Consider the following 13,673-nt stretch of genomic DNA (forward strand, 5'->3'; position numbering starts at 1 on the left):
ATTTCGAAATTAATTAAAATACAGTAACGAAGGAAGGCTGCACAGTGTAAACGAAGTAAAAGTAAAAAAAAATTCCACCTTGGAAGGGCAACTGAGGCGAGAAGGGCATATGGGCAGTTGCCGGGCAACCAGAGCAACCCTCCTGTGCACGTTCCTGGCAATGGGTTTAAGGCACAAACTCAAATTTCACTTATTTCCTTTACTATCATTACGTTGTACAACCTGGGAATGTTACATTTACCAAAAAAATGTCACTTGTCCATCCAAGATACTTTATTCTTTTTACAGTATATGTACAAAATGGAAAATGTACATTTCTGAAAAGAAACAATAACACATCTATTTATTAATGTAAAATATTTTAATTGACTTGAAATGGAAAATTTATGGTCATTAAAAGAAGGCCAATGGGTTAAGGCACAAACTCAAATTGTACTTATCTATCCAAGTTCCTTCACTAACATTACATTTTACAACCTGGAAATTAAAAAAAACAGATTGACCTAAAATAAACAATTCATGGCCATCCAATGATCCAATGATTGGCAATGAGCTTTTTTTTGAGTGTACATTCACCTATGCAGAACCTTTGAAAGTTTCTTTGGATAAAAGCATTTGATAAATGTAAATGTCTCTCTCTCTCTCACACTTACTGAACTAAAAGAGACATATACATTGATTGGGAATCCCAGATAAATGTTTAGGACACATGCAGTTAAAGTAATTATTCTATAATGTGGGGGGGGGGCAGGAAGGTAGGGGAGCAAACTTTTATAAAATTAAAACAAACACATTAGTTCATCATAAACCTCAGGAAAATAAGGCTACTTACCAACAGCACTACATGCTATCAGCTAATATGCTTTGTTTAAATCTAAGTTTGAGATTTATGTCATGAATTTTCTTTGGGGGGGGCACAAAGGAATCTTCCCTAGACAATGAGACCCATGTGTCTAATGTGATTAATATTTCCAGTACTGCATATTAAATATCATGCTCACCATTATAACTGGCAAAATTTTGTCTTGTCCCTTTTACATAATGGGACACCATGGTTTCTTTTTAAGTTTTTCAACTTCTTCTTGTAGCTGTCTTACTTCTTCACCTTTCTGTTCTTTTAAGTGTTGATGAAGTTTTTCTAGTAATTCGTGTTGTTTCTGTCGTTCCTCCAGCATTTCTTTAAGCTCTTTAACATGTTCCTCCTTTCTTTCTCTGAATTCATTAAATTCCTCTGCATGTTTTCTGGCTTCATCTTCATATTTCTTCTTCATCTCTTTTATTCTCTGCTCATGTTCCTGCTTCATTTCTTCTCGTTCTTTTTCTTCTTTTTCCTTTCTCTCTCTTTCTATTCTTCTGATCTCTTCTTCTTTTTCTCTTTTTATATCCTCAATTCTTTTCTCCCATCTCTTTCTCTCCTCTTCTCTTCTCTCATCATCCTCTTGTTTTTTTCTCTCCCACTCCTCTTTTCTCTTTCGCTCCAGTTTCTCATAATGTTTCATCATTTCATTTTTCTTTTCTTCATATTCTTTCTCTTTCTTTTCTTTCTCTTGTCTCTGTTTCTGTGTCTCTTCTTCTCTCTTTTGTCTCTCTTCTTCTTTCTCTTTTTCAAGTTTCTTTCTCATTTTCTCCAGTTCTTCTTGTTTTTCTCTCAGTTGTTCTTCATGTTTCTCTCTCCTCTTTCTTTCTTCTTCTTCTCTTTCTCTCATCTGTCGTTTCTTGTCATCCTCCCATTCTCTCTGTTGTCGTTTAATTTCTTCTCGAGTCTCTTTTCTGTCATGTTCAGCTTCTTTTATTTTTCTCGCCCATTCTTGTTTCTCTCTCTCTTCTTGTTCACTTCTCTTCTGTTCATCTAAATTTCTCTTTCTAATCTCCTCCTCTTGTTTCTTTTGTAATTCTGCTATTATTTGTTCTTGTTCATGTTTCATCTTTTCTTGATCTTTTCTGTATTTCTCTTCTCTCCTTCTATCCTCCTCTTCTCTCTCTTTCTCTCTCTTTTCATACTGTGATATCTGTTTTTCAATCTCTCTCTTTATCTCTTCTATCTTCTGATCATATTCATCTCTTTGTTGTTTTTCCTCTTCTAATCGTTTCTGTTTCTCCTCATCTTGTTTCTGTTGTTCTGTTTTCTCTTTCTCATTAAATTCTTTTCTCAGAGTTTCTTCCTGCTCCTTAAATTTATTTTCCATCTGCACTCTTTCCTCATCTGCTTTTTTTTTCTCTTCCTCCAATGTCTTCATCATGTTTTTCATTTCAATATCATGTCTGGCTTTTATTTTCTCATTTTCTGCTTGAATTTCTCTCTCTCTCTCTTTCAGTATTTCCTCCATTCTCTTTTTAATGCTCATCTCTGCCTCTTCAAACATGATGTTAGTGAAATATCTGCTGTGTTTAGTTTTTTTCATCTCTTCTATCATCTTTATCAGTTTAGTGACTTGAGTTCTGTCTTGTTTTTCTCTGTTATTAAAGGCCATATATCTGTTTCCACAGTCTCTGAGCAGTTTCTTTAGTTCAGCAGATTCAATTTTTCTCACATAATCCTCTATGGATTTATCCTCAAGATCATCTCCTCTTGTGAACAGAACGATGCTGAACTGTGCAACTTTAGGACCGAAGAACATCCTTATCAGATCTATAGTGTCGGTTTCTTCCTGGGTCAATCTTCCCAAACTCAACACAATGATGAAGGCGTGAGGTCCAGGTGATGACAGTGAAACACATTTCATGATTTCCTCCAACACTTGTTCTTTTTGTGTTTTTGTGTCAAACAGACCTGGAGTATCAACAACAGCGACTGATCGACCATCAACTTCACAAACCCCTTTCTCACAAACAGTCGTCACTGAACTTGGCTGTAAGTCGCTGTAAAATAGTTTTCTTCCCAGTATTGTGTTTCCTGTTGCGCTCTTTCCACTTCCTGTCTTCCCGATCAAAACCATCCTTAAATGCTTCAGATCTTCCTGTTCTCCTTCAATACCTGAAAATCAAGTCAGGTGGATTTTACTATTTTACACAGTTATGTAAAAATCTACAAATATATATATATACACATACAAAAAAATGAAATGCATTAATGCAAAAATGTGAATATTGTTTTTTTTATAATGATAATATAGCTTTACTGCACTTTAAGTCATATCGAATAAATGAAAATGTCTAGTGTATCTCAAACACTTAAATACCCCAGAAGGCTTCAGTATTATTCTTATGGTGAAAATAAAACGTTGATAGATGACTAGTTTAAAATGACTAGTCTCCAGTTCAAGTAAATGGTTTGACACAAATAATATAATTTTGTTCAACTTTATTATCGCATTACATTAAAGTGTCAAAATCTTACCATACGAGTTGATCTTTTGCTGTAACTCTTTGTTTTTTCTCTTCATTTCACTCAGTTCTTCTTTATATTTCTCTTCAGTTTCATCTCTTCCTCTCTTTTCTTGAGATTTCAGATACATCTGAAGTGAGTATGGTTCCGTCTTTATGTCCTTTATATAATCCATTAGTGTTTGTTTAAATTTTTCATATTCTTTCAGTCCCAACACCCTGTATCGTCCTCCACAGAGATTGATTAGAGTTTTACAATCAGAATAAGATTCTACAAATTCTGTCAGAGGTTTGTCAACAGTGACATCAGTTGTGAAAATCACCCTGAAATGATCACTGTTGAAGTAAAACATCTTCTGGATCTTCTCCATTTCTTCTTTGTCTTTATCAGTCAATGGACCAACAGGAACAACGAGGACAAATACATGAACTCCAGGATTACAGAGAGACACACAGCGGAGAGTCTGACGTCTCACTTCATCTTCTGAGAGTTGAGTCAGTGATGGAAGTTCAACAACAGAGATCTGTCGTCCATGAATCTTCTCTACTTTCTTCACACACACTGAGCTGAACTCTTTCTGATGTGTTAGTTTTATTCCTCGTAGTAGTTTGGAGACGTTGACTTTCAGTCCTGCATCAGATCCACACAACACTACGTTCAGATTTGATTTTTCTGATGCTGAAAACATAAAGGATAAACAATTAAAACTGTATGGCTGTATGACAATATTGTCATTATGAATAACAGTGGAAATGATTTGGAAATTCTTATTTAGTTTAGTCAATTCTTTTGGTATTTAGTCAATTACCTCTGACTAAAGCCATTAAAATAAAACAAATACTTCCCTTACACAATGACAAAATTATTCAAATTTTTATTTATTGTTATTAAAAATGAACTTTGTGTTAAACAACCTGCTGATTGTTTTTAATATTGCTACTGCGTCAACTTTATTTTTAACAGTTCACTCTTTGGTCTCAAAGATATTTTTAAAATAAAACAAAACTGATATTAAATTTTATTGCTAGTCATATTTATATTAATTGAAATACAATCTTTAATACTTACAAAATAAACTTCCTCCAAATGTATTCTTTTTATGTATCTCTTTGGGTTTTCCATCATCTTTGTGATATGATTTTTCCTCCTCTGATCTCACTGAATCTTCATGTTTAGTCGGCTCTGGATCAACAGATGACCCTGCATCTTCATAGATGTCACATTTGAGATATTCTTCAGGTTCTTTCCTAAATATCTCATCCACCCTTTTCAACATCTCAGAGCACCATTCTTCTTGTCTTTCATTAAAGTGAAGATGTCCTCCTCCACATTCATTTATTAACTGATTCAATTCATTGTTTCTGACAGAACTGTGTTTGGATCTGTGTATATCTTCATCAGTAGTCAGCACTATGGTGCGTTTTATCGCCTGTTGATCACTGAAGCAGTTCAGCACATACTTTACTCTGCTTTTGTCCATCTCACTGAAGTCACGCTGCTGCAGTACGAGTATAAACACATGAGGTCCTGGAGCAGACACATTTACACACTCTCTTACTCTTTCTGTGATCTGATAGAATGAGAGGTTCGGCTGAAGCAGGTGACAGTTTATGAATGCAACGTGTCTGTTCTCCACCATTCCACTGATTCTCACACTGTGATTCTGTAAATAATCTTCACTCTCCATCACATTTATTTCCAGGGTAAAGTTTCTTACTCTGATGTTTTCTGATAGATTCTTCCCCAGCAGAACAATCCTCAGATCACTCACTGAAACACATAACAAATAATTTGCACTGAAACCTCTGGATTATACAATATGTTACCTTTTCAGTTAATGTACAATATATCTGTTAGTCATAAAGTTTATGCTCCTGCTACTCGTGTGCTATTTAGGTTCTGAAGTAAACTGATTATTTAGTTGTAAGTTAAACTATTGTTTCAATAATCTTTTGATTGATTTCTAATAATCTCAAATTTCTTCAGCCACCATGCATTGTTTTCTGACCATGTGGAGATGAGGCCATAGAATTAATTACTCCAACTTTAACCAATCAGACTTACTGTTTGGTCGATCATAAGGTGGACTTTGACGGCCTTCATTCACTGTAAATAAAACAAACACAAACTGTTCTTAACAACACATATATTTGTAAATTGTGATAGCAACGTTTCAGCATCACACAATCCACATCTACAAACAAAAAACTGTGTGTCTTATCCCACTATTAGATCATGCAAATACTTATCACAAATGATCTTTTGGTCATCTAATGTGTTGTCCTTAACTTAACACATCTCTGTGTTATTTTTGAAACAACACAGTTTGTGTTGTTTTAACACATCTTGTGTTGTCCCTTTTATTTTTTTGACCATAAAATCAACACGAAATAATGTGTTAAATAGGATAACACAAAACAATGTGTTAAAATTAACACATCCTTTCTTAGAGTGTATATCAAAAGCCTATCTCCCTATCTTGATCAGGACTCTCTGGTAGATGAGATATCAATAAAACCTTCCTGGTTAAATGTAATAAAAATAAAATAAAAGGAGACAGATGCACAAACAATATCCACCTCCACTATACCAACAGAATAATATTGAATTATTTGTGTTGACATTGAATTTTCTAGCACATGTTACAACTAGATAAAATTTAAATATCAACGTCATAGATTTTTCTTTTTTGTGTATACCGCGAAATGCAAATAAGTGGGCATGGCTAACTCTGCACTCCTGCATGTTAGACAGAATGTGATGGAGAAATGTGAAATAATCCACATGTAACAAATTAGTAATTTAAGCATAATAAGCAGGGGCATAGCCAGAATGTTTTTCAGGGGTGCCCAAGTAGACCAAGTGATTGTACTGGGGTTGCAAAAAAATCACTAGAGACATAATTTCTATACATTCTAAGGTGACCAGGGACATTTCGTAGTTAAATGGTCAAAATATCATTAAAATCTCATTTGTTGTTATCTATGAATTAAAAAATGGGGGGGTCTATTATTCAAGCTCTCAACGGAAGAATATACCGGTGTGAGGCGTTTGGAAAAATAGGTCCACAAGTTAACAACGAATGCTAAAACACCTGTTGGAAAGCATCTTTTAATGCGATTTTTGTGTGAGCATATCAGTGAACACCCCTGACCACTCGGTGAGATTCACGTCTTTGTAAACGAAAGTTTAATGCATTTTAGGAAGGATTGTTCCAGTGCACCTATAAACCCATTGTAGAGGTCTGAGCTGAAACACAAACACGCGAAAATTCTCAGGACAGCCACAAATGTCGAAATTTCAGTCAAAACCGTTCTATTTCATCATAAACAATCTGAAAACAGGGCTTTAAGTCTAAAATACCCAACTTGTCCTTTAATAGTATTTTTGTCTTGTTTTCAGTACAAATATCTAAACATTCTTAAATCAAGATGCATTTGCGTGATAAGCAAAATCCCCTAAGAAAAACTTGCTTTAAGACAAAAAATTAAATTGAAGTGAATTTGTGCTTAAAACATTGCATAAATATTTTTTCTTGAATTTTTTTCTTGAATTAAGTGTTGGCAGATGTTTTGCTTGTTTTAAGCATAAATTTGATATTTTAGTCTAAAAACGAAACTTATTTTCTTAGGTCATTTTGCCCATCAGGAAAATGTATCTTGATTTAAGAATTTTTTTTATATTTGCACTGAAAACAAGAGAAAAATACTAATAAGAAAGTCATTTTTTGAAGTGTTTCTAATTCAATTAAATGAACAATTTCTGTAGCCTAAATCAAATTTTTTCCCTTTTTTATACAATGCACAGAGACATACCTCATCAAAACTTACTTCTAAGGTACTACTTCAGCTGATTTCATAGCATTGTTAATGTGAAGAACAGAAGGAATAATGCAAAATGTAAACATATTTAGCCTACACAAAACAAATGCTCAGTACCATATTAATTTAACATGAGTAGTTAGTACTTTAACTCCTGATAACTTTAACTGTTTTCATATATTATGATAACTTAATTGATGATAATGATGCTTTCTCATGTGTCTCGTAGTAAATTCTTCATCGCTAAATCAGAGGCGTGCGCAAGTAATCAGTAGCTCGCGGCCCCCTCTGCTGGTGAAAATAATCATTTCATGATTGCTCCAGTCTGGTACTACAAACGCTATGTTGATCAGGTTTTTCAGTGTATTTGCTGGTTGTTTTGGACGTGCTCTAAAACGGGGACATTTCCGGGGACAGCTCCAGTCGGGGACAGAACACCCAAAAACGGGACTGTCCCCTGAAAACGGGGACGTCTGGTCACTTTATTCTACAGCTTTTGTAAATCACACCAAACACAAAGGATTTAGGTTAAATCATTTACAAAAGAAGAAAAATTTTGTGCATAATTTCTAAATAAAACTGCTGCCCAGATAGCAAATTTTTTCTGGGCCAGAAAGGGCTGAGTTCAGGCTGTTCTTTTGGCTCACATACCACCACGGCTTACGGTCCTTAATTGGCTCTAAAGCTGCTTGCCTTAAGTAATCCAGATTTTAGCCTTAACTATACCATAACTCAGCCACAACCCATTCACACCTCCAGAAATCAGCCATAGCTGTCCCACTACAAAGCCAGAATTTCCAAATGACCAGATTTACCCCAGAACCCACCCACAATGAATCCAGAAGCCCCAGATGTCCACCCTAAAAGGTCCAAATTGACCAGATTTATCCCAGAACCCACCCACAATTTACCCAGAAGCCCCAGATGTCTACCATAAAAGGCCCAAATTGACCAGATTTATCCCAGAACCCACCCACAATTTACCCAGATGCCCAGAAAATATACTGTAAAATGTATAATTGAAAAACACAGATATAAAGCAAATATAGAGTTTTATTGATGCTGACAATAATAATTTCAGATAACAGCAAAATAAATGAAATGTCAAATGTTCTGCCAAATAAACAAATAACAGTAGAAGTATCAAATAAAAGCAAAGAAATAGCCAAAGTAACATAAAAGCTAACAGAGAAACATTAACTTAATTGTTTTAAACAATAACAGGCAATAAGAAACAGATGTAATAACAGAAAGCAATATACAACAACTGGTTAAATATAAAAAACATGCAATATAAAATGAATGTTTACAGATGTGCAAATGTGTATTAGATAAATACATTTGAAAATAATACCATGTTATGTCACCAGCTAGAAAAAAGCAACATTTAGTAACTTTAATCTCCAGTCATGTCTGTGCACACAAAGGACTTCTTACAGCCTACAGAATAGGAGCATAAAATACAGTTAGAAAATACATTTACATAAAATGAATAAGAGTAAGGACAAAAATGACATAGTACACACTGCCAGTCCAAGAACTGATACTTTTAACATTAAATTCAAGACATGGGAAAAAATATGTTTGCAGATTTCAGAGTTCCAGAAGGATTTCTAAATTACCAATTAAATAAAGCACTTACCAAGTACAAAAATTGTTTTGGACAAGCATTTTAATTTCCTGCTTCATTATTTGTCAACGTTCACTCCAAACAATCCAAGATCAAGTACCTGGAACATTTTTAAAACATGGCGTCACTTTTAAGCCAAAACTTGTGCTTTTCTAACTTATATGAATATTAGACAAATTACCCTAATAAGAGACTTAACAAATTAGATATAGACAATAATGTAATTCATCAAATCTAACTGCACAAAGATAAATAATGAACATAATATACATAATCTTACCGTGCTTCATTTTCTGTTTTGATGTCTCTGTCTAGAGAATGGTTTGTTGTTCTCCAAGAGGCAGGAATGTCTATCAAATACAGAAGTCAAAAATCAAATCACACACATTTGTTTACTCTTTTAAACTGATAAATTTTTTAACGAAGTTAAAACTCACATCAGTCTTTACCCAGACAGCTGGAACAACATAGTCTGGTATAGCACTTCTGCAAACAAAAAACAAGTATAAGTAAACTTTATATTGTAAAAAGGTAAAATAAAAGATTAAGACAAGCAATAAAGACAACATTTATAACTCTTAGGTATAAAATTCCTTTACAAAAGCAATGGATGTCCTCATGTCTCTGTCTCTGTCTGGAGTACAGTCTGCTGTTTTCCCAAGAGGCAGTAATATCTATTAAATAGAGAAGTCAAACATATGATCAGATACACATTTGTTTAATATTTAAACTATTACATTTTAAATGAAGTATTAAACTCACATTATTCTTCATCCAGATAGCAGGAAAAACATGTATTGTTGACAAAGTGTGGTACATGACTTCTACAAACAAAAAACAAGTACAAGTAAACTTTATATTGTTAAAATGTAAAATAAAAGATTAAGACAAACAATAAAGACAACATTTATAACTCTTGGGTATAAAATTCCTTTACAAAAGCAATGGATGTCCTCACGTCTTTGTCTCTGTCTGGAGTACGGTCGGCTGTTCTCCAAGAGGCAGTAATAATATCTATTAAATAGAGAAGTCAAACATTTTAACACACATTTGTTTATTATTTAAACGGTTAGGTTTTTAAATTAAGTGTATTAACCTCATTATTATTTTTTACTCACATTATTCTTTATCCAGATTGCAGAAACAACATTTATTGTTGACAAAGTGTGGTACATGACTTCTGCAAACAAAACGCAAATATAATTAAACTTTATACTGTAAAAAAAGATTAAAACAAACACATACAAAATGCATGACTCTTGCGTTTTAAATTCCTTTACAAAAGCATGTGGTTATTCTTCAAGCAGGGGTTGGTTATGTTACACCATAAAATAAAGCAAATAAATCTGGCCTTTTAACAACACTGAAGAGAATAAGAGATCATAGTAAATCATCTTTATTAAGCTAAAACTTGAATACATGCCTTTCTAGAATATCAAAAACATTGTTTTACTAAGATATAAATAGTAGGAATGAGTCACTTTGCTATCTGTTATGATTACCAGCAAATACTGATTTGTGGTTTGGTACAGAAAACATCTCATCTTCGGTTGGCTTCTTTGGGGTTCAGCATTCATTTATTTTTAAAGATTCAAACTTCTTATTGATTATTTTATCATCCCCGTCATGCATTTTGCTTCTTTTACTGTAAAAACATACATGTTTAACGTTATCTACGTTAAATGGCGACTGATGATAAAATACTTGCACTTACACGAAAATACATCACAGAAAAGAATAACAAACAAAAAGGAAAACCAACTGGGTATCGTGCTGTAGAACAATAAGTGCAATCTACGTGGATTTAAAAGAAAAGTATCTTAATAACTTACCTTACTGTGTTATATAAAACTCCACAAGACAAAAGATCGCGCGTCCTCAGTCCAGTACACAGTGGGGGTTTGAATTTCGCGGAAGTTCCTGATCATGACCAATTGCATTATGGGAAAGGTAGTCCATTTTCCACGGCGGATTGAACGCTGTTGAGGTTAAATGACTACTGTTTCCAAGATCCATTGCAATATACGAAAGTACACCAATAAATATTATGGTGCGTTCCAGGCAGGTTTTTAAACCCGTGAGTTACGACTTCAAAACCACGACTCACGACCTCATGCGTTCCAGGCAGCCCGTAACTCGTGTTTTTACAACCTTCTACCGGTGAAAGTGCTCTGGAACGGCAGTCAAACCCGTGACTTCCTACCCGTGAACTCGTACTAGATCGATGTACTCCCAGTTCAGAGTCGTGAGGCGTGGTTTTGAACTCGTGAGTTACGGGTTACGGGTTGCCTGGAACGCAGCATTAGTATTATTTGGTCGTATTTTAAATTGTAAACACAATGTTATGTAAAGTCTTATTTATTTATAAAAAAAACTGTTTAAAAGTACAAAACTAAAAAGACTTAAACAAGCACACATACTTAAAATACTTTTGTTTGATGTATATTAGTGCAGACTGAATTATTCATTTATCTGTTTATTGCATTGTTTGTTTATTGCACATTGACACCTTTGCATTAACTGCCCAAAATAACATTTTCTACATTTCGTCTTTCAATAAGGATAAACATATTTATTATTGCCTTAAATATTAACTTTGATGTTTTTATCAATTGTAAATATGATTTTATATAAATAGGTTTTGAAAAGTGTCTGCTATTTAATAAATAAATATTGTCAATGGTTTTTGACATGACAAAGCCATTTAATTTAGACTTTTTACATTTACAAAAACGTTTTGGTGTTTTTTTTTACTCTTTGGCCAACCAAACCTTAGCCAGAACTCAGCCAGATATTTACTATTTTCTGGCAGACCACAATCAAGCCAGGACTCGGCCAAAAAATGCACCTTTTGCTTTTGGCTGGCTAGCCTCACCCCACAACTCCCCCGAAAGCTGTTTCACACAAAGGTGTGAACAAAAGAGAGCCTAAATTTAGCCATAAATGCCCAATGTAAGCCAGATTTGTGCCAGAAACTTTGCTATCTGGGTGGTAGCCTACACACATCTTTAACTGAAAGTTAACTAAATAACACTTACTTTACCGACCTGATCATTAGATTCGCACTGAACTTTTGCTGTTGAAGTAACTAGTTTATGTGGGAAAAACTATTAAATATAATTTGTAGTTAAAAGTTAGACCCCCCCCATAATAGTTTTGTCATTTCTATTTGATAGTTATTTGATTAAAAATTGGTTAGTTAATTATTCAGCACATGCATGTATATTTGTAGTATGCAGCAATGCAATGGTTGTCCAGTGTGTGGCAGTAAGCCAGAGAAAATCCCCGGGGAAAAACCCGAAGAGTGAGAGTTGTTGATGAGACTGGCAGTGTTATGTTTTGTTGTACTGTGTGATACGGAGCTGTAGCAAATGATGCTGGCTGAATAAAAGAACCCAACCAAATCACACGCTTGCTATTTCCTTCAAGTGTGTTACAAAATACTGGCGACGAGGGATGGGATCAGCTGTGCCGTTTTGAGTGAGTTGTCTACGAAGACGCTGAGGATGGACACGGAGCAACTGCAAGATCAGCTGGGCGCCGCGCTGCTCCGGTTGCGGCTCGATCAGCTGAACGAGGTGTGTGTGTATGCAAAACTGTCTGTGGAGGGACAAGCCAAACGGCACTCGCTGATCAGATTAATAAGTGAATCAGTAGAAAGTGTAACAGAGACAGAAGATGATGATGTAGCCTGTAAATATTTGGAGGATTTGTTGGCGTTTTCTAACGGAATAGCACAACGTAATGACGGCGCTGCACAAGATGGTGACGCCGACGGAAATTCCGCGGAGCTCGCGCATTTAAAGAGACAGTACACACAATTGCAGCATCAGTTTGAATTGTCGACAAATGTGCTAAAAAACGAAATCCATCGCCTGAGTTTGAAAGTTCCTGATGTGTCAAGTCCCCCTGTGTTTTCCCATCATCATGCAGTTCCTGAAGTCACCATCCGGCGTGATTTTAAGATAAATGGCCAAATTGGAGAGAGAGGTCAGAAGGATAAACTGTCATACAACAACTTGATGCACCAAATTGAAGCTGGAGTGAACAAGGGACACAGAGAGTCGGAGATAATTGATGCAGTGATAAGAGCAATCAGTCCAGGTATGAGCTTGCGTGATATGCTGGAGATCAAGACAGATTTAACCCTTTCTCAGCTACGCACAATTTTAAAAGGCCATTATAAAGAAGAAAGCTCCACAGATCTGTATCATCGGCTGATAAACATCACTCAAGAGGGTCGCGAGTCACCACAAAACTTCCTATTTCGTGCCATTGAGTTGAAGGAAAGACTTTTAGCCGCTGTTCGAGAACCGGATGGAGAAGAACCGTACAGCCGCGATCTCATACAGAGAAGATTCCTGCGCGCACTAGGAACAGGATTATTAAATGACCACATTAAGTATCAGCTTAAAACCTGCCTTGATGATCCTACAACCACAGATGAGGTTCTCATCACAGCAATGAACGAAGCTGCGAGTCTTGAGTGGGAACGACAGCAAAAGTTCAAGAAAAATGCCAACATTAAAGAAACAAAAATCACTGAAGTTCCAGCAGCACCACATCACAGTCAAGAGAGAACAGGTCATGCTGTTGGGGGAAAAGAATCCACACACACACAAGTAAAAGCTTTGAAAACCCCACAGACCATGGAGAAGAAAGACTCTGAGCTCTATGAGGTCGTCAAACAGCTGAGGGTGGAGATCGGAGAAATGAGGAGAGTGATGAGTACTTACCGTCCTGTGCAGCCTCGAGAAAGAAAGCGTGGATGCCGTGGGTGTCAAGAACAAGGCAAAGGTGACCAATGTGATCATTGTTTCAAATGTGGCCAAAGCGGACATCTCTCCAGAGGGTGCAGGGGACCACCTGCAGGAAGAACAGAAAGAGGACACTCAGC

The 13,673-nt window shown here is 35.5% G+C and overlaps 1 protein-coding gene across 1 annotated transcript in view; it reads right to left on the reverse strand.

Moving 5' to 3' along the window:
* Nucleotides 1-55: 55 nt before the first annotated feature.
* Nucleotides 56-13,673, reverse strand: part of LOC135768890 (uncharacterized) — a 34,441-nt gene continuing 20,823 nt past the window's right edge. Inside the window, exons 6-9 of the mRNA XM_065278251.2 lie at nt 5,390-5,431; nt 4,394-5,095; nt 3,338-4,003; nt 56-2,974 (exon numbers count right to left, since the gene is read on the reverse strand). Of these exons, the coding sequence (XP_065134323.1) occupies nt 1,035-2,974; nt 3,338-4,003; nt 4,394-5,095; nt 5,390-5,431 (3,350 nt within the window). The 3' untranslated portion in view covers nt 56-1,034. The remainder of the gene's footprint in view (nt 2,975-3,337; nt 4,004-4,393; nt 5,096-5,389; nt 5,432-13,673) is intronic.

The sequence above is a fragment of the Paramisgurnus dabryanus genome, chromosome 3 (assembly GCF_030506205.2).
Source record: "Paramisgurnus dabryanus chromosome 3, PD_genome_1.1, whole genome shotgun sequence".
Lineage (NCBI taxonomy): Eukaryota > Metazoa > Chordata > Actinopteri > Cypriniformes > Cobitidae > Paramisgurnus > Paramisgurnus dabryanus.